Source organism: Pagrus major, chromosome 2, assembly GCF_040436345.1.
Source record: "Pagrus major chromosome 2, Pma_NU_1.0".
In the NCBI taxonomy this organism is placed as follows: Eukaryota; Metazoa; Chordata; class Actinopteri; order Spariformes; family Sparidae; genus Pagrus; species Pagrus major.
The window spans coordinates 29,806,906-29,825,201 of record NC_133216.1 but is presented as its reverse complement, the minus strand read 5'-3'; the positions used below and the strand labels follow the sequence as shown (position 1 = coordinate 29,825,201).

General features: G+C 42.4%; 1 protein-coding gene across 2 annotated transcripts in view; it reads right to left on the bottom strand.

Annotated features, from left to right (window-relative positions):
• The window catches only part of ubash3bb (ubiquitin associated and SH3 domain containing Bb), a 45,866-nt gene that overhangs the window by 4,966 nt on the left and 22,604 nt on the right, over window positions 1–18,296 (bottom strand). The window contains exons 2-13 of one of the 2 annotated variants that reach the window (XM_073491818.1): window positions 7,091–7,144; window positions 5,905–6,091; window positions 4,201–4,399; window positions 3,663–3,832; window positions 3,341–3,549; window positions 2,570–2,711; window positions 2,140–2,266; window positions 1,931–2,050; window positions 1,739–1,831; window positions 1,427–1,571; window positions 1,106–1,212; window positions 890–999 (exon numbers count right to left, since the gene is read on the bottom strand). In XM_073491818.1, the coding sequence (XP_073347919.1) occupies window positions 890–999; window positions 1,106–1,212; window positions 1,427–1,571; window positions 1,739–1,831; window positions 1,931–2,050; window positions 2,140–2,266; window positions 2,570–2,711; window positions 3,341–3,549; window positions 3,663–3,832; window positions 4,201–4,399; window positions 5,905–6,091; window positions 7,091–7,144 (1,663 nt within the window). The remainder of the gene's footprint in view (window positions 1–889; window positions 1,000–1,105; window positions 1,213–1,426; window positions 1,572–1,738; window positions 1,832–1,930; window positions 2,051–2,139; window positions 2,267–2,569; window positions 2,712–3,340; window positions 3,550–3,662; window positions 3,833–4,200; window positions 4,400–5,904; window positions 6,092–7,090; window positions 7,145–18,296) is intronic. The other variant, XM_073491827.1, reaches the window with a different exon arrangement.

The following is an 18,296-nucleotide window of genomic DNA, read 5'->3' as shown; positions in this document are numbered from 1 at the left end:
TATAAAGAGAGCATGCCAGCTGATGGAGGAGCCACAGATGGCTCTGACTGGTTTACTGCTGAACGCTAGTTAGATTAGAAATGGAGTCCGCCAACGTGAACTAACGACCGGCAACCAGCAAGTCCCACAGAGCCCCTCTGAAGACAAACAGCTAAATACTTCCTTAGAACATATTTTTCATTTAATTATGACGCAATGAACACATAAAAACGTGAAAAGGAAATATAAATGTGTACTTCACTTCACTTCATTTCTTCGATTTGATTTTAATTTAGTCAGTTCAGATCTTCCATAGACGCGTCTGAAGTGTCAGAATGAAAAAGAAACTGGGACTTTTGGTTTGTCAGAGAACATGCAGACGAACACTAAAGGCTCACTGACCCGAGTAACAACAGCTTCCCACTAATGAGCAACCCAACAAAGAAGTGTTATCTAAAGAGGAAGTTTAGTCTGGTCGGACTCCACAAACACCACAAACATGACGCCGCTATGAGCGAGCAAGAACAAGTTTACCAAGTTTAGTCAGAGAGATGGGAGCGGACATGCTGGACTGAATGTAATATGTGCTGACAGTCACTGTGAGTTACACAATGTTTGTGTTGAACTACAGTCATTCACAGCAGAGGAGCAGACAGACTGCTGTGTCTTCAGTGTGTTTCTCTTTCATTCTCTACAAACACCTTTCACTGTCAGGATGTCAGTCTGCTGCTCAGGTGGATCAAAACTAAACTGTTGGGGAGTTTTAAGTGCATATAAACATGTTTGTGCACATCCAGCCACGATGGTTGGAGGGAGAGGAGCTGAGGAAACCAGATGGAATTAATAATGGATGGATTTAGTGAAGGAAAAAAGTTGGACTGGATCAAACAAAGATATGCAGTGAACAGACCTTTCGGACTACTTGGACGAAGTCCTTGGCGCTCTGTGGGCTGCGGCCCTGCAGCTGGCGTGTGCAGGCCTCTAAGGAAGACGCGTGGGCTACAATCAGCACGTTGTTTCCTACGCAGGGTGGAAACAAGGCAGGATGCAACATCAGCAGTGGACAAACAAGAAAGTAAAAGTTCACCTACACAGGCTGGACAGCCTCTCCTGCTGCATCTCTTACCAGTGTTTTTGCAGTCTGACATGATATCTTTGGTCACTTGGTAACTCCGGCTCATGTAGTTCTCATAGGATTCAGACACAGTGAGCTTACTGATGGGGATCAGAGGTCTGTATGAAGACAAAGACAAACAATATGAGAAAATCAATGGAAGTTGCTGGCAAACTGTGAACTAAAAACATGAGACAGTACCATCAACTGGCTTTTCTGCAACACAACACCGATCATTGTGTAAAAGTAGATGACAGGTCCATTTACATGACTTATGATTCACATTAAATGCACTGATTGCACGAGGTGTATTTTGTGAGTTGTCTGTATCACCTGTACGTTGTGTCCACACTGAAGTGGGCTGCAGCCAGGTCAGTGGGAGGTATCCATGCAGGCAGAGAGCTCCCAGAAACCCACTTGGTCCATTCAAAAAGCCCCGGCTCCACTCGCACCTTCAGCTTCCCATCCTGCTGCAGACCTGGTGATAGAAATATGAGTCGTCAGAGCTTAGCTAAAATAAAAAAATAAAAATGCATGGGTCCTTTTTACCAGCTTTCATTTCAGTTTAATTCATTTGAATTGAATTGAATCCAATTGAATGTGATCATATTTCTCCTGAGCTGTGATCCAGGAGACTCTTCTTACCTCTCAGGATGTTCTGTGCAGTCTGAACACATCGCAGGGAGGGAGAGCAGTACACAAAGTCTATCACTGTGTTACTCTCTAACAGGGCCTCACCTGGAAGAGCACACACACATATATATATACACATGTACAAAATGCAACAACAACACCTACGCTGGTAGTACATCATTCAGGTCCATACTGGTGACGCACCAACTACTCGAGCCTGTGTGGATCCAAACACAGTGATAGGAGCGTCCATGTCATAATCTCTCTTGTCTCCCCACAGCGGCAAACTGGGAGGCATGTTGAGATTGGATCGAACATATCTGCCTGCAGAACAACCAGATCACAGGACAGTCAAGCAGAGAAACCAAGGAATATTTCATACTCATTCCTGTTTTCTACCTCTGACTCCTCACCTTTACTGTCAGAGCACAGGGAGAGCCAGTGTTTCCCAAAGACCACGTCCATCCTCTCACCGTGCCGACACACAAAAAGTGTTCTCTTCGGCTGCCGAGAGTGACCGGCGCTGATCCGCAGGACCTGCTGGAGATAAAAGCAGCCGAAGTTACAAGAGAATGACAGGACATGTTGTGCTTCCTTATAAAGAGACAGCATGAACAGGCTGAACACATGTGGGCCCCAGGATGGAGCTGTGAGGGAGTCTGAAGGTGACAGGAAAACTGACCTGGAACTACGTGTAAGTAAGGATTTAAACAAGTTCAGTGCTGTAACCTTAGTATCAACACACTGCTTCAAAAGGAAGTCATGGTCCAATTCTAATACATCTTTTTAGACACAGTATTTATGATATTCGAGAGTAATTCTCAGGCATGAACACTAATCTACCTGCATGGGATGGCAGATGAGACTGAGGGTGGGCGTGTCTCCAGGACTGTTCTCAGGGCGTCGGCTGTCCAGCAGTCCATCAAACATCCCTCTGTCCTTACTGGTCCTGTCACTGGGCCCACAGCTGAAGAACGAGTGGGAGCTGCGGCGGACGAGGAGAACAGACATCATGTACGCACAAACAAAACAAGTCGTTTCTTCCACATAGTTTTCTTACATTAACTCAACAGCTTGTCATGTCTTCACCTGCTCTTACATCATGAATTATCAGGGAGCTGAAAGAATGTAATGTTTTTCCTGAGAACAGACTGAGGGAACATCTTTAAATATTTGAAAATAAAAGTTTGTTTTAATCTATTGTGCAAAAAAAATAAATCATACGCCTGCACTCTCTCCAAATATTACAGGCTTAATATAATCTCTTATAAACATGTTTCTAAGACACCTCAGAGCAACACTAACTCACTCTCGCTGGGATTTCCAGCACCAGATATTTTAAGATACAAAGCGATCTGTCCCTGACTACATCTAACCAGACCGTGAGCACAGCGCTGCCACAACATAAAACTGAAAACTGACACTAAGGAAATGTAAAGCTGCAACATAAAGAAATATAAAGTTTCAACATATCCGTGCTATTCACAAACATACATCACCAACATTAATTCTGGCGGTTGGGTTAAATGAATATAATGATACAAATTCTGAGTCTCACAGGACTTTGTGTGTTAGAGTATAAGAAAAGGAAATAAGAGAGTGTGCAGTACTGACCCGTGGAAGACCCAGGTGTCGGACTCATCGGCCAGACTGACGTAGTTCTCAGGCAGCAGGCCAGACAGCCCGGAGGCCAGCGAGGTCCCATACACCCAGCCCTCACTGGTGCTGCTCTGATCCACTGGGGACATGAAGACAAAATCACCAGGAACCAGCTCCAGCTCATCCTCGTTCTGGGGTGTGTAGGGGTACATGACCCTCAGGGTCTGCAGAGGCATGACAAGTAACCACTCAGCTGATTACATCGAGAACACACGAGCGTGTGTCTTGATGCTATTGCTTAATAAATACACAGCACTGTATGTGACCTCAGACCCACCTCATGGTTTGCAAAACGAATGTCCCGGGAGAACAGGACTGCCAGCCAATCACAACCGAGCTTGACTTCGATGCCCTTGGCCAGTTTCTCCAGCGATGGGAGGTGGTTGGTGGGGAAGTTGTAGGCCAGAGTTACATGGAGCTGCTTCTTATGAGGCTCCACATGGACTTCTGAATGAGACAGGACTTTATTTTACACAGTGCAGTATGTCGCGTCGAACATATTCTGACATTCTGACCGACAATGCTCAAATTTCCACATAAGGTTTGAACGCCACACTCTTATCTGCCTCCATACCATCAGGGTTAGAAATATAACACCACGGCTCTGAGCTGATTTGGCACTTAGCTGCCTGACAGACTGTTTGGCAGTTGGTCTCACGTCGGCCTGTGTTTAAAAAGACTTACAGCGACAGATTGAGTGAGTGCTTTAATACCTCAGCAGGACCAACATCACTTCCTGCCACAGCTGCTCCCCACACATTACACGCTGAATATGATGAACCGATGCTGACAAACTCTTTGCTCGTGGTTCCTACCTGCCTTCCTGGCGGCCTCTGTCGCGAAGTCGGCTGCAAACTGCTTGAGGATGTCGGCCACCTGCTCCTCAACAAAAAGACCGATGAAGTTGGAGGACGTGTAGAGCTCGAGAGGCAGCGGGCTGGGAAATCGGCCCCGCCACTGCTGGACGGTGGCCAGGAGGGCCTCGCATAGAGCTTCTGCTTTGTGGTCTGCACACTGTTTGGAAAGATGAAGATGTTGGGAATGTAGAGTTAAGATCTCCTCAGACATGGAACATGTACAATTTCTTGCTTCATCTGAATGTCAGAGAGCTGTTGATCTGACAGAAAGACAAAGGTAAAAGTTTGTTATACATTCATTTAGGGTGATATTCTGGTGAACCAGTGGAAGCAATGGCACTGCTGAGAAAGTCTGAAAGTTTGGATATTAGGAAAGAAAAGCGTCTTCTTTTTTTCCTCATCAATGACTAGAGAGTGAATCAGCACAGAATGACATCAGGTTTCCCTGTGAGCTTCTTACCACTTCTAGAGCTATGAATCAATGCTTTCAACACACAATATGTTGTTTTACTGCTGGGTGTCTCTCAGTCAACACAAAACAAAAGATGTTTGACAACTGTTTGGAGTGTGGAGAGCTGCTGCTCAGCTGATCAGAGCCTCCAGCTCTGGAGGAGAGTCGGTGCAGATCCAGACCTTCTGGAGGAATAAACGCCTGGAGTCACATCAGATTCTGCTCTGATCCGGTGCTGTTTACTGACAGGAGGAGAGCTCAGAGATTACTTTGTAACTTTTGGTATTAAAAAGTGGATTTATCTTCACTCCTGTTTATCAACCTGACTGCAGCAGTGATCTTCGGAGGTGACCTCCATTGTCGGGTGTTTCTGTTCCGTAATGTTGACTGTTGACTGGAGCTGGAGGGGAAATGTGCTTTACTTCATGAACATTATGTTACAGCCTAAGTGTGGGCTGTTGATCACTAGCTTATGGCAAATGTACAGTAAAGTAATCTGGCTGTTTGGGGCGAATAAACACAATGATCACACAAGTGCAGGTAGGTGGTGAACATACCATTAAACAACCACCACTGCTGATGAAAATCTACCTGATGTGACTCAGACGAGCTCATGTTTTAAAGTTTTTTTTATTCAGCTCAACAACATGTAGAACAAAGGCGGAGTTGTTTTTAGATACTTTAATGCAGAATTCTTACATATGACATCTTTAAGGAGTGGTCCCTGTTCTGTTTGTATAGTGCATGTGCACGAGGAGGCACATGCATGTGCACGAGGAGGCACATGCATGTGGGCAATTAAAATTATTGGCTGCAGGTTTCAGGCTGTTCCACTGACTGACACTTGGTGACAGGAGGTCCGCTCACGATGTAAACAAAGCAAGATTTAAAAGGGTTAAAATTCTGGCTTTGCAAATGTTTTATAAGGAAACTCACTAAACACAAAGATTAGTAACAGGGAGTGTAAATATAAGTATGTTCTCAGGGTGCCTTTAAGTTTGCACTTGACATATATTCCTATTTGCTCACATGCTGTATATAAAGCATCTGCTGGATACTAATCATACAAAATAGTGCTGTAACATTTACATTATAAGGTGCGTTAAACACAACATGAAGAAGATAATCCAGCTGATGTTTCCTCTGTGTGAGGCGGAGCTGAGATCAACCTTCATAAACCTGAACAGGATCAGTTCAACTCTCCAACTCACCATGAAGAACTGGCAGAGGGTGATGTGAGGAAAAATGTTGTGGGCTTTGTTTTTGCCACAGGTGACCCGGCTCTGCTGCCAGAAGTGTGAGAGCTGGTTCTGCAGAGGTCCACTGGGTCGCAGGTAGAGGACAAACTCCCTGGGCAGAGGGTCGTCCAGGAACGGGTCATCCACATGGGAAAAGAGCCTGAGGAGGGGGGGTGGATAAAGTTGCAGGTCTACTGTGCTGCCATGACAGTGTTAACAAGATGCCTTTATTTTCATGTTTGCATGAAGCTTACAAGATATCTGACCAACATAACCTACAAGAAGAACTGGGTCAGTACACAGCCATGGATGCAAAGTATTTGAACTGCAGGGCCGGCACCTCTGAGCTGTGCAGCTCCTTTATAATACATATATATATATGTATATATATATATATATATATATATATATATATATATATATATATATATATATATATATATATATATATATATACATACACACAGATATATATACAGATTCTGACACTAAACACTGCTGGCTTGTTTGCTGCTGACATCGCTGTCCCTCTGCAGCAGTGACAGCAGAGACACTTCTGCCTTCATTTAACATTTCAAACCATCTTATTTGCTCAAGGGCTGTAACTAATGATTATATCGATTCAGCTGTCAAGTATTTTTCTGGATGAATTGTTTAGTTGTTTGATCTATAACGTGTCAGCAAATTGTGAAAAATGTTCCCAAAGCCCAAGATGACGCCATAAATGTTTCTGTCAACGACACAAAGATGTTCAAGGAGCTGAACTCATAGAGGAGCAACAGAACCAGAACATAGAATCAGAGTCAGTGTCAATCAATATAACAGTTGACAACCAATCCATGTATTGTTGCAGCTCTTATTTGGTCTGCAGTCATTTCTGTTGACAGATGCCACTATATTCATGTTCTGTGTTCAGCAGGGCTAACCCTACAGTGTGTGGTGAACAGCACTGCCTGGTGCTCACACATATTCAGTGAATTTGGATTCACTTTATTTTTGATGCAGTAATTATTTCATTTGTTGCAATTATCCACAAAATACAGAAGTAAGAAACTGCCTATTGAACACTATTGACACCTCTGTACAGCAGAGGGCAGTGTAACACAATGCTCTGCCTGTCTTGTGATGTGTATATGGGAGCGTTGTTGTTTTAACTCACCAGTCACATGCTGCCTGCACACTCCGACCTCCTGTTGACACCAGGGCCTTCAGTCTGTGAAAGAACACAACATGGGAGGAAATTAAATGATGTCCTCAACAACACTGAGATGTTCACCGACATGTCACTGCTCTGCTCTGTGAGATGGGTGCAGTAACAGTGCAAGAATAGTCAGAGCAAGTAGTGACCTCTGTGTGTGAATGAGCCCGAGCAGCAGAGGAACACACTCATCTTGTTCTCTGTGCAGTAGTTTGTATCCTCGGGAGTTTTCCGGCAGCAGATGGCAAATAAAAGTGTTGTGCGTCCACACACCTGTGTGGAAACTGTGACTCTGTAAACAGTTAGAGATTCAACTGAAGGCTTTACAGGAAAAGGAAATAATGTGGAAAAGGTTGAAAGTTGTTGACTGAACAGAAGTGCCGGGGGAGCTGGGTACAAACAATGTCAGTGGAAAAAGAAAACTGGTGAATTATTCAGCGTTTTCCTGGTTCGACTGGCTGAAGCCAACATCTAAACAGAATTACAGCAGATGTGGAAATATATTTTCTCCTCACTAGTCGGAGCTAAGAGAAGACTGGCAGTGGTGGAAGTAACTAAGTATTTTTTCTGTCTAAAATGACATGAAAATGTTATTTCTGGCTATGTGAGACTAGATATGACTTGAATGCCACACCTGTCAGCCTCCAGTAAAATCAGCTGTTCCAACATGTAATGTTACAACGGGACTGCAAAGATTTGACATCAGCCCATACTTCCTAACCCTCTGGCCAGAGGCATGTGTGGAAGGTATTTCATGGAGTGGAGAATTACTTTATGAAAATAAATATCTCTGATGAAATGTTAAGTCTCTCTTAGTCTACACTGAGAAACATGACATTAATTAAAGTCTGTATGGCTGCTGTATATCTAATGTTAACGTACAGCAGATACCTGTCTGTCAGTTTGTTGACTTCAGATTAAGAGGATTTAGATATTTTCAGCAGAAGTGGCCTCAGATGATGATGACTGACTCAGAGTAACCTCCATGCAAAATGGCGACTTCCTCCCCCGTGTGGTCGCTGGAGGCTGCAGCCATCGGCAACTATCGGTTTGTATGATTTGTTTAACAGTTTGTAAAAGGTCCTATCGGTCGACCTCTAGCGCTGAGCAATACATTGATATTTATCAATGTTGTCTTCTCCTGGTTGTAGAGGCTCATTACAGTAATTATTAGACTGTTCTACTTGTTCTAATACTTGTCTTTACCCACTTAGTCCTTATATCCACATTACTGATGATTACTGATCAGAAGTGTTATTGAAAGTACCCACAGTCCCCACAATATTGTCAAAATATCAATATTGAGGTAATATTTGATTTTTTTGCCCAGTCCTATGACTGGAAAGCATTTATGAAGAGCTTTAGAGGAGATCTGTGAGTGATGCTTCTACTTTAATAAGTGTCGACTGATTTATTAACTTCAGTCAATGCAAACATCACATCAGACTGTGTAGAATTCATTTACAGCTGCTTTCATTGATCTTGGGGAGCAAACAGTTGCCTGTTCACACGTGTAAGTAACTGATCTGTAGTTGTATTTTTATGTCCACCTTATTAACAAAGTTATTAACTGAGTCCAATATTTTTTGTAACTCTGTCTTCATGTAGCTTCCATAGCTTAGAACTGGTTTCTACTCTTGTTCTTACAGAAAACATTTGGACTGTTGAGCGCAGGAAGCTCTCAGGTCTGATCATTACCATTAGGATCATTACCATGTGAGTGGAGGTCAGACCAATAATAATATCTACCAACATGTTGTAATGCCACTGAATTATACAGAAGGATATTTTAATAATTCAACAATTATAACCACATGTATTTCAGATCCACACTCCGACTCTGTTCATGCTCGGTTGGACACATTTTACTTGGAACTGTGCACAAATGTGCCATGGCTTCGGGCCAGATGATGTCATCTGTTGGTCGGTGCATGGACTGTACTTACAAACATTTCTGTCTCACATCTCTGGTGGATTGCCACAACATTTCATACAGTGTGGTAACTGTAGCAGATACATCTTGGATTAGTGTTACAACAGCAGCCTTCAGTCACAGTTTCTGTTTTGTTTTCCAATGAAATGTCCCCATTTCCAGGTAACAACCTTTCTCTGAGGCAGGATATTTTTTATCTCTCTTTCCACTCCCACTTCTGATCTGAAAGGTCAGAGTGCATCCATGAGTAATTGAAAATGTATGTCACAACCAGGAACTGGGAAAGACAAAATGTGAGTCAAGCAGAGTTACTGACTGGGAGCAGAACCAAATGGATCACAAGTCAGAGGAAGCGTCAGTTCTCTTGAAGGAGGATGATACGTAGCCTGTGTAGGCAGCAGACGTAAGCATCGACTCCTCTCACGACAAGGAATCTAATGACTCCTCTTAACCACACCTACGGACTCACAGTTACTGGTGAAAGAGGTGTTCACCGTTTGAAGTGTGTTACTTCTCCTCCTCACTGTGCTCGTGAAGATGTTCTGCTCTGGGCTTCATGTCTGCTGTTTCTGGCTGAATAAGATCAACAAGTCACCCAACGAGTTCAGTGTGAATGCTGAACGAGCAGCTTTCTGATTTGAATGAAGATGTTGAAATCCTGATTACACAAAACCAACGAGGGGGTTTAATTCTTCTTACAGTTTGTGCTGCATTAACAGAGATCAAAGAGTGTTTCCAAAGAAAGAAGCTGAGAGAAGAGTGATTTATCTGCTCGTCCTTACCTCAGCAACACCTGGAGGCTGGGCCGATCAGCAGATCAGATGATTCATATAAGAATCTAATTAGTTGACGCTCAGAAGATAAGAGCTCCTGTATGCTAATGTGCTTCTCATCTCTGGGGAGCAAAGCGAGCAGCTTCGGCACGCCATCACATGTTGTTCCTGCGGGGTGGGATGGGTGCAGGTGTGTGTCTGTGTGTCGGCACACATACTGTTTGTGCTGACCATGTGTTAGGATTAGATTATTACAGCTCTTTGAAGGTGGCTGCTTAGATTGAAGACCAATGATTTCTCATCTTGTGCGCCAGTAATGGTTTTTTTTATCATGACGGAGGGATTCAGGGTTTTCACTGTTTTTAATCATGTCAGGGAGAAAAACTGAAGTGCACTGTCACAACAAAATGACTGTTGCTGTTTAATACTTTGTGACAATGGATAATATTACTTACCATTAATCATATAAATATGTGTAATGCAGAAAATGATCACCCAGCTCAAACATATTGTCATTGAGTCTCACAGCAGTCCTGCTTCCAGGAGCAGCTACATGTTTTCTGCTAACTAGCTCTGATAAAATACAAGTTTCCTGCCCAGCAACAAACAGCAGACCAACAAAGATAGATACTAGCTGATGAAGTTTAGCAGCTAAGCAGCCAGATGTTTTTCTCAGGAGATGGTGATGAGATAAGTGTGAAGTGCCAAACAGGTCGGACCTTTACATTCTCTCTGCCAGACCTGTAAAACTAGGATTTAAACATTACACTTTATTCTTTCTTCACTTTGTTTATTAGTTTTAATGATTGCAAAAGAAAGAAGAAAGTTATTAAACACATTAATAAGCCAGTTATACTGAGGCGTGTGTTCTTCTGCACCGTAGGGCCAAAACAAAACTGCTGATGCAGCTTTAAACAGTCAGTTTTAACCAACTGTGCCCTTTAATAATTTGCTCATATATTCATGCTGTGTATATTAAAAACATGCTTTCATATTAATAAGTTAAAATGGTATGATTGGACATATTTATTTGCTCTCTTTATTGCTGATTTATTCTCAGTGCAGTAACTGTCTTTAGTGTTCCCACTGCAACATTCAGTCCTGTCTACATGTGTTAATTTCAGTGCTGTGGCTTCCCGTGGGTAGTAATTGTAATATTGTAAAAAATAAATAAATAAATACACAATACATTTTTGAACTGTTGATCCCTGAGGGGAAACTGGTACATTACAGATTGAATTTAAACAGAGTAAGTAAAAATAAAATAGCAGGAAGTTAAAAGAGGCGAGCGTGTTGTGGATTCAGCCTTTTTCCTAGAGATTATTCATTGTTAGGTCAGAGACCTTCATGAGACACTCAACCCTCCACAGTGAGCTGGCTTCAGTCACTCAGCTGAATATGATGGTATGTGTCACATCAGCAGAGGGGCCGACCTGATTCTTTTCACACCACACTTGTTTTAGAAGGTCAAAGCAACACTTGGTCCACACACATGATGCAAGTCATGTAAACCAAGAGAAGACAGCCCCCCACATTTCTGTGAAGCCTCACCACAGTGAGCTCCGTCAGCAGCAGTCGTGACCACAGAGACTGTCTCTGTCTTCAGAGTCAGCTCATAGTGTCCCACAGCTGGAGACCTACATACCATCGAACATGTGTGAGAGAGAATCGGAAAGAAGGAAGAGGTTGAAGGAAGGACCTTAAAACACTTCAACACACACCCACACACCCACACATACCCCCAGCCACACACACACACACACACACACACACACACACACACACACAGTAAATGAAGCCAGAGATAAAGGAGCCCCAGGCTTACATTTGACATTAGTGACGAGCTGATATGTGACTGAGAGAGGCTTCAAAACCAGGACAAAGATATGAAAAAGAGAAGTGGGTCCTGTGACACATATGATATATAATGTGTCACCATGTTAGTCAGAGCATCACTTACTGTAAAAACTCACTTTAGTTTGTTCACGTCACAAATGTGAAGAAGAGACGTCTGTATGTGTCGACCACTCTGCTGGAAGGTGACGGTCTTGTTCCTGAACGACAGCATTTTCCGCCATGTAGATAAAGTGTCACTACACATCCATCAATCTGACAATATGACCACAGTACAGAGGCCATTAGTCAGTCATAGCAGACCTGGCTATTCTTTGGTTTCTTGTTTGTCATGACAAATGCACAGCTCAACAGTAAAGATACTGCACAGATGTGAAAAGCTGCTGTCAGACTTCAGAGGATCCGAGTCCTTCACAAAGAAATCCACAGTCAAGAAGCATTACACAGCTTCAACACATCGTCCTATAGACGAGCGAGAGACGTAATGTTACAGTCTGCTCACATACAGCCAATAAGAAGTGATTCATATGTAAACTGCTACAGATAAACTACATAGAGCCCCTTTAACATACCAATATGAAAGACATAGGAAGTAGTCAGACACATTTTCATACCCATCACCCTTCTGTAAACTGAAAGTGATTCACATCCGTCCAGGCTTCAGTTTCCCTGAATTCTTGAAACTACTGAAAGCTGTTTTGTTAAGCTTTTGTCTAAAGTATGGGTCCCATCATCAGTGATACCTGCCTGTGTTTTACCAGGTATTGGATCAGAACAGAAATCAGTGGTATCGCACATCACTACTAGAAGTGAGACGCTGCTTTTGCCAGTTTTACTCCGTCTGAAATCAAAGACCAGCATCATCATTATGTGATACTGTATGCGTGCCTGCCACAGTGTTAAGCTTGACAGGAGCAGCAACAGGAGCTAAGGGTGGCGAGGGTTATCAAACAGTCAGCAGTGACTCAGTTTGATCAAGTACAGTGAAGGGTTAATCTTCCCTGGAACACCTGAAGTCGTCGCGAGTTGGATTAGATGAGCATGTAGTTTCATGTCGATGACGAGATGGAGACAGGCCAAGCAATGAGCTGCTGCACCACAGACAAATAATTACACACTTTTTTACAGCATTAGGCGATGACTAGAAAATTCATCAACAAAATATTCTCATAATGATAAAGGTATGACCCGTCCATCGCCGCCCACATCCAGGAGTCACCAGTGTGGTTTAGGGTGTTAACACACATGCTGTTGAGTCAAATCAGACCAAATCTGCTGACACCTGCCAAACTGAACATGTCAGTAAAAGGTAATCCTGAAGCTCCGAGGCTTCACCACACTAACAAACTGTATTTACAACATGTAAGATGTGTACAATCTTCGTTTGTGACTCCACACTCAGAAACACTTAGTGAGATGAATACAAGTGTCAAATGTGTGAAAAACACTTGAATGATTCTCAGGACCTCTGGGACGAAGCGAACACGAGTCACAACTGGATATTTGTGGCTGGCACTATTCGCTGTTATGTCTGCTGAAAAGCAAACACTGCATTCCACGGTAAGACATGTGGTGGCAGCGGTGTCTCAGTGTGCAGATGCCTCGCTGCATCGAGACCTGTTCGACTCTCAACCGCCTCATGATTCTGCTCTGCACGAGACAAGCCTGCAGAATCACACCAGGCATTGAGCTCACAGGCTGAACGACACAGGTTCACACAGCGTGGCAATAATCCAAACAGCTAGAAATTCTACATCAGTCCAAAGTCCAGCTCCAAAATCCAGAGCTTGTATGAGCAACTCCTGCTTGGAGCGAACGCACGTCAGTATGCTGAGGGGTATTTATGTTGAGGACGGAGCCAAAATTCCTCCACAACACTGTGAGCAGCTACTTCTGTTAGTGTTCAGAGGCACTTACTGCTGCTGAATGCGGTGTAACCAGGCATCACTTTATCACACAGGGACATGTGCTGTTGTATAACCTGCCTCGATTAATAAATCGCCTAAGGACCAATGGTGCAAAGCATACTTCAAATCACATTTAGTGGTTCTCCGTTTTGCTACTGATGCTTAAAGAAACCTCTACTGAGTAAAAATACAGACGAACACAAGGACGAGCAGCTCTGACCTGCAGGTGGTTATAATGTGATGGATGAAACAGCCACTCAAGCAAAGTCACCAGGATAAAATGCTGCACTGAACATTTCTGCAAACCACCAATACATTTGTACACATCATGGGCTACACACCATATTTACACTTCGACAAAATGTGTCACATCATGTTCACAGTACGCGTTTATGACCTGACTTTAATATGAGAAGGTGGAGAGGACGGTGGTGAAGTCACAGGCAACAAGGCAGCAAGCCAGTGACGGCTGTTTGAGACCGTGTTTAAGGAAGACAGAAGACAGATGTGTTTGATGGGAAGTCGGGACATCTCCAGATGTGTTTTAAGCCAAAACATGATCTTTTCCTCACCAAGTGGTGTTTGTGACTGAAGCAACCAGGGAATAAGAAAAGCATCTTCACAAGATGCAACGTAAAAAAAAATTAAAGTTTCAACATATCCGTGGTTTTGCTGAAAATACAGTGCCAACATTTATTCTGGTGATTGGGTCGGGCAGAGATTTCCTGACTTTTACTTTAAGATTCTGATGTAGTTTCCTTCTTTACAAACAGAATTGTTCAGGGCGTCATGTAGCTGAGTGACCTTTGCTCCACATGTTTTATGGGTTATTTCAGGTCTACCTGCAGTGTTGTGTCGGGGATTCACCAGCTCTACTGCAACAAACAGGGTGAGTTGGTACCTAGATTTGAAGTGACTCTTTTTCTTTTAGTACCTGTTCCTGAATCATAACTTAAAAATAACCAGAGCAGAAAAAAACTGACAGAATGTATATTTTTGGATTCCCCTTGACAACTCACATTTCCTTTTCGTGCTGTTGCCTCTCAGGGTTTCCATAGCTGTGGGTAGCTGTTTCATAAGGCGAGTCCTGAGCTGAGTCAAACATGTCGATTAGAGGCTCGTGGGGACTGAAGGAGGATCCCTTGTAAGCACTCCTCTTCTGGAGCAAACTCATTTCAGTTTGAAGAAATCAAATGTAGTGTGTTCAGAGAGCTGGTGGTGGAGCAGCCTGGCCTGAGGTTTCCTGATTAAAGCGGGGGAGAGATCAGTTTGGTCTGCTGGGAGCAGAGCTGCCGCACCAGAGCCTCAAAGGCCGGCTGCTCACCACTCCCTCCGTCTCTCATGACAGTGCAACTGTGCACAGCTCTCAGCCCCTGAACACTCGGCTCAGTCGCATGCTGCAGAAGTCATTCACAGCATAACATCAGGCTGTCAACAGAAATGTCCTCAGAACCATCATTTCTCTGGTTTGTACAGAAACTGGGTCTGTGAAAAGCAACGGAGGAACACTTACAGATTTCAATAATATGATTTAGAAAAGCCACCAGTTTGGCTGAGTGCTTTTGTGTTAGAGGTCAAATCCTGTTTCCAAAACTCCACTTTTACTATAAACTGTAGCTACAAATTATGGAGCAGGAAATGCCAGACCAACATGAGACACAGCAGAGCAAAATGAGCTAGCTTTGATGCTAACGTCAACTGATCAGTGTAGTCTTCTAAGACAACTAATACTGTTGACAGCACATTTGTGTCTCAACATTTATTTTAGTCATCTTCATGTTAAATTCCAACACTTTTTTAATTCTGTGTTAGCACGACAAAGTCTCCCGAACAGGACGATTCTGCTCATGTGTCATCAGATCCGGTCAGACGAGAAGATTAAGATACATTTTATCTAATGACAAATGATCTTAGTTTAAGGAGTGACAGCAGGGAGAGACTGCTGCTGTAACCCAGAGACAACCATCAGTCCCCCCAGTGCTACAACGCCAAAGAGGCAGAAAACAAAGTCTCTAGTTTTTCTTTCATTTTCATATTTTATTCATTCAGTTAGATGTTGAAATATATTTTTCTGTAAATGTGATTTCCTTACATGAAGGTCTAATACTGTAAGTCTTCTCCCAACTGCCACACATGTCATGTCTGGAGATATATCAGATATATACTGAATTATTTATGTTGTGTATTTACACATTTATTCATCTATTTGTTATTCATTTGCCTAAAATAGTGAAAGCTGAAGAGTCTGATACACACTGTGGTTAAATCTACTGTTATCAAACCAAAGCTCATCCATTAAAGGTCAATAACACTAGAGCTGAATCATTTAGTCAAATAATTGATAAATCAATCAACAGAATCAGCAACAATTCTGATAATGAATGACTATGTTTAGCCGTGTTTTAAGTAAAAAATAAAAGAATAAAGGTGTCAGTTGTTGACCTCCAGTTTTCTATGATAGTAAACTGGATATCTTTGTGTTTTGTAATGTTAGTCTGACATCATGGAAACTGTGATGAGCATTCTGAACGGTTACTTACAATTCTAAGACTGAAAGATTCATCGACAAAGTAACTGGCAGATGAATGGATAGTGAAAATAATCCCCAGTATCAGCAGTGAATATCAGAATGGTATTAAAAGGCCAGTATCGGCTCCACTCCCTGCGTCCCCATGATAAAACCACTGCTGCGCAGCTGTTTCACTGCTGTACAGTCCCAACAAAAGCTCTTAGAGTTTCTCCACCTGCGAGCAGACGGAGCAGTGTGGGCTGAGAGCTGACCCAATAAAAGCTCTTTGTAGGGAAATGTCCCTGGATAATGATTTTTCCTCATCAGTAAAGAAAATAGTCAAACTAAAAACAGTCTGTTGAGAGCTGCGCTGGTTTTCTTCAACCTCACATCGAGGACGTTTCCCCTGGAGCTGGCTCCGTCTACTAACGAGTCACACTCAAACACTACATTACAGCAGACATTAAAGTCATGTTCTAGATGAGGAATAGTTCTGCTTTTTGTAAAATTGTATAATGTGACATGCAATAGCTCCTTATTAACACATGCAGAGTCAATCCTTCATCTTAAAGGCTTTTATTGTGAGAAACCACTTGCTCACTCTCGCCCACAGACATGTGAAAGCAAGTTTTCCAACCGTAGAGAGTCCTGTGTTAACTGCTCGCCTCACAGAGACAGGAAGAGAAACAGACAAGGCAGCGAGCAACACGCCCACGCAACACAACACTGCTCAGGCCTGTACATCACACAGCACTAATGTTTAACTCTGAGTACATGACACCACGGCCTGACACACAACAGCTTTTCAGAATAAACAAGACACATTGATGTGAACAGGGCTACAAGCTTTACACTGAAAGACACAGGAAGTGGGCTCCGAGGTTAGACTGTTAAAAAAAAAGCCTTCTCTCAATATTATCAGTTTAACATCTCCATGTACTCAGAAAGTGTTCATACATAATTATACATAATGCTTGTTTGCTATGTAGGATGACTGTAGACATGTGTAGCTTGTAGTAGCGGTACTGTATACTGTATACTGTATACTGTATACTGAATACTGTATACTGTATACTGAATACTGTATGTGTCCACGACCCAAAGATACTGTCTGTGTCTGAATTTTGAGTGTGGACATGCATTCAGTATATAGTGTCCTGGAAAACTCAGTCATTGGAACATAAAAAATATTGTCCATGGCCTTTTGGCTAGCCTGGTTGTTATTTAGCTAACGCAGGCTGCTACCATCCTTAAAGATCGATGGAGAAGATAATATGTTACAGTCATATATATATATATATATATATGTCAAGAAACTTGACATTAAAGAGCTACTTCATCATATATATCATATTAAACATTTATTTGCTGCTGCTACAAAGTTTCTCACACTCAACAAGAGGCTTCTCCTCTTTTCTTCCTCTTTACATATCATTTTAAATGTTTACATCAGAATTGGAGGGCAAGAACTCAAACTTCACAGCACGAACAACAGTACGAGGATCCCACAGTCCCTTCACTGGCTCACTATCTTTGCAAACTTTATATATATTCATAAAAAAATAAACAGCAAAAACATCATGATTTTAAGTTTTAAGTTATTATTTTTGGAAAGCCAAACTGAACCTTACAGCAGGTCAACTTTGGCCCGCCAGCCCTGGTTTACATGTTTAAAGTTTTACATAATAAAACTCTGGAAACTGCTGATGGATTATTTGTTCGACATTTTAATAGCTTGAATGATTAATCTACTACTTGAATAAATATTTCCATTGTTTTTTCATTCACACATCAGGTATTCTGCATCTGATTGGTACTTCGACCATCACGGAGCTAAACCCAGAGCGCCAGGTTACCTTTGTGCCCACATCTTCAGTCATTTACTTTCAACATGACTCGTAACCCCCAAAAGGTTCCAGAAGAAATCAATTGTGACTACGTTCAGTGTCCTTCTGTCAATCACGTGTCATACAGACCTACATATTTAAAATAAAACATAAAAAATCATAGTAGTGTCAGGGTTTCAGAGACATCCTGTATCTGTAATGTAATAGATCACAATGAAACAATACAACTGTCCATAAGAAGCCATTACATTAGAAAGGGTTATAAAATACTAAACTTTCTAAACTAAATGTTCATTTATTTAGGTTAGAGTCTCTCCATCCTGCTATAAAGACATGTTTCTGAC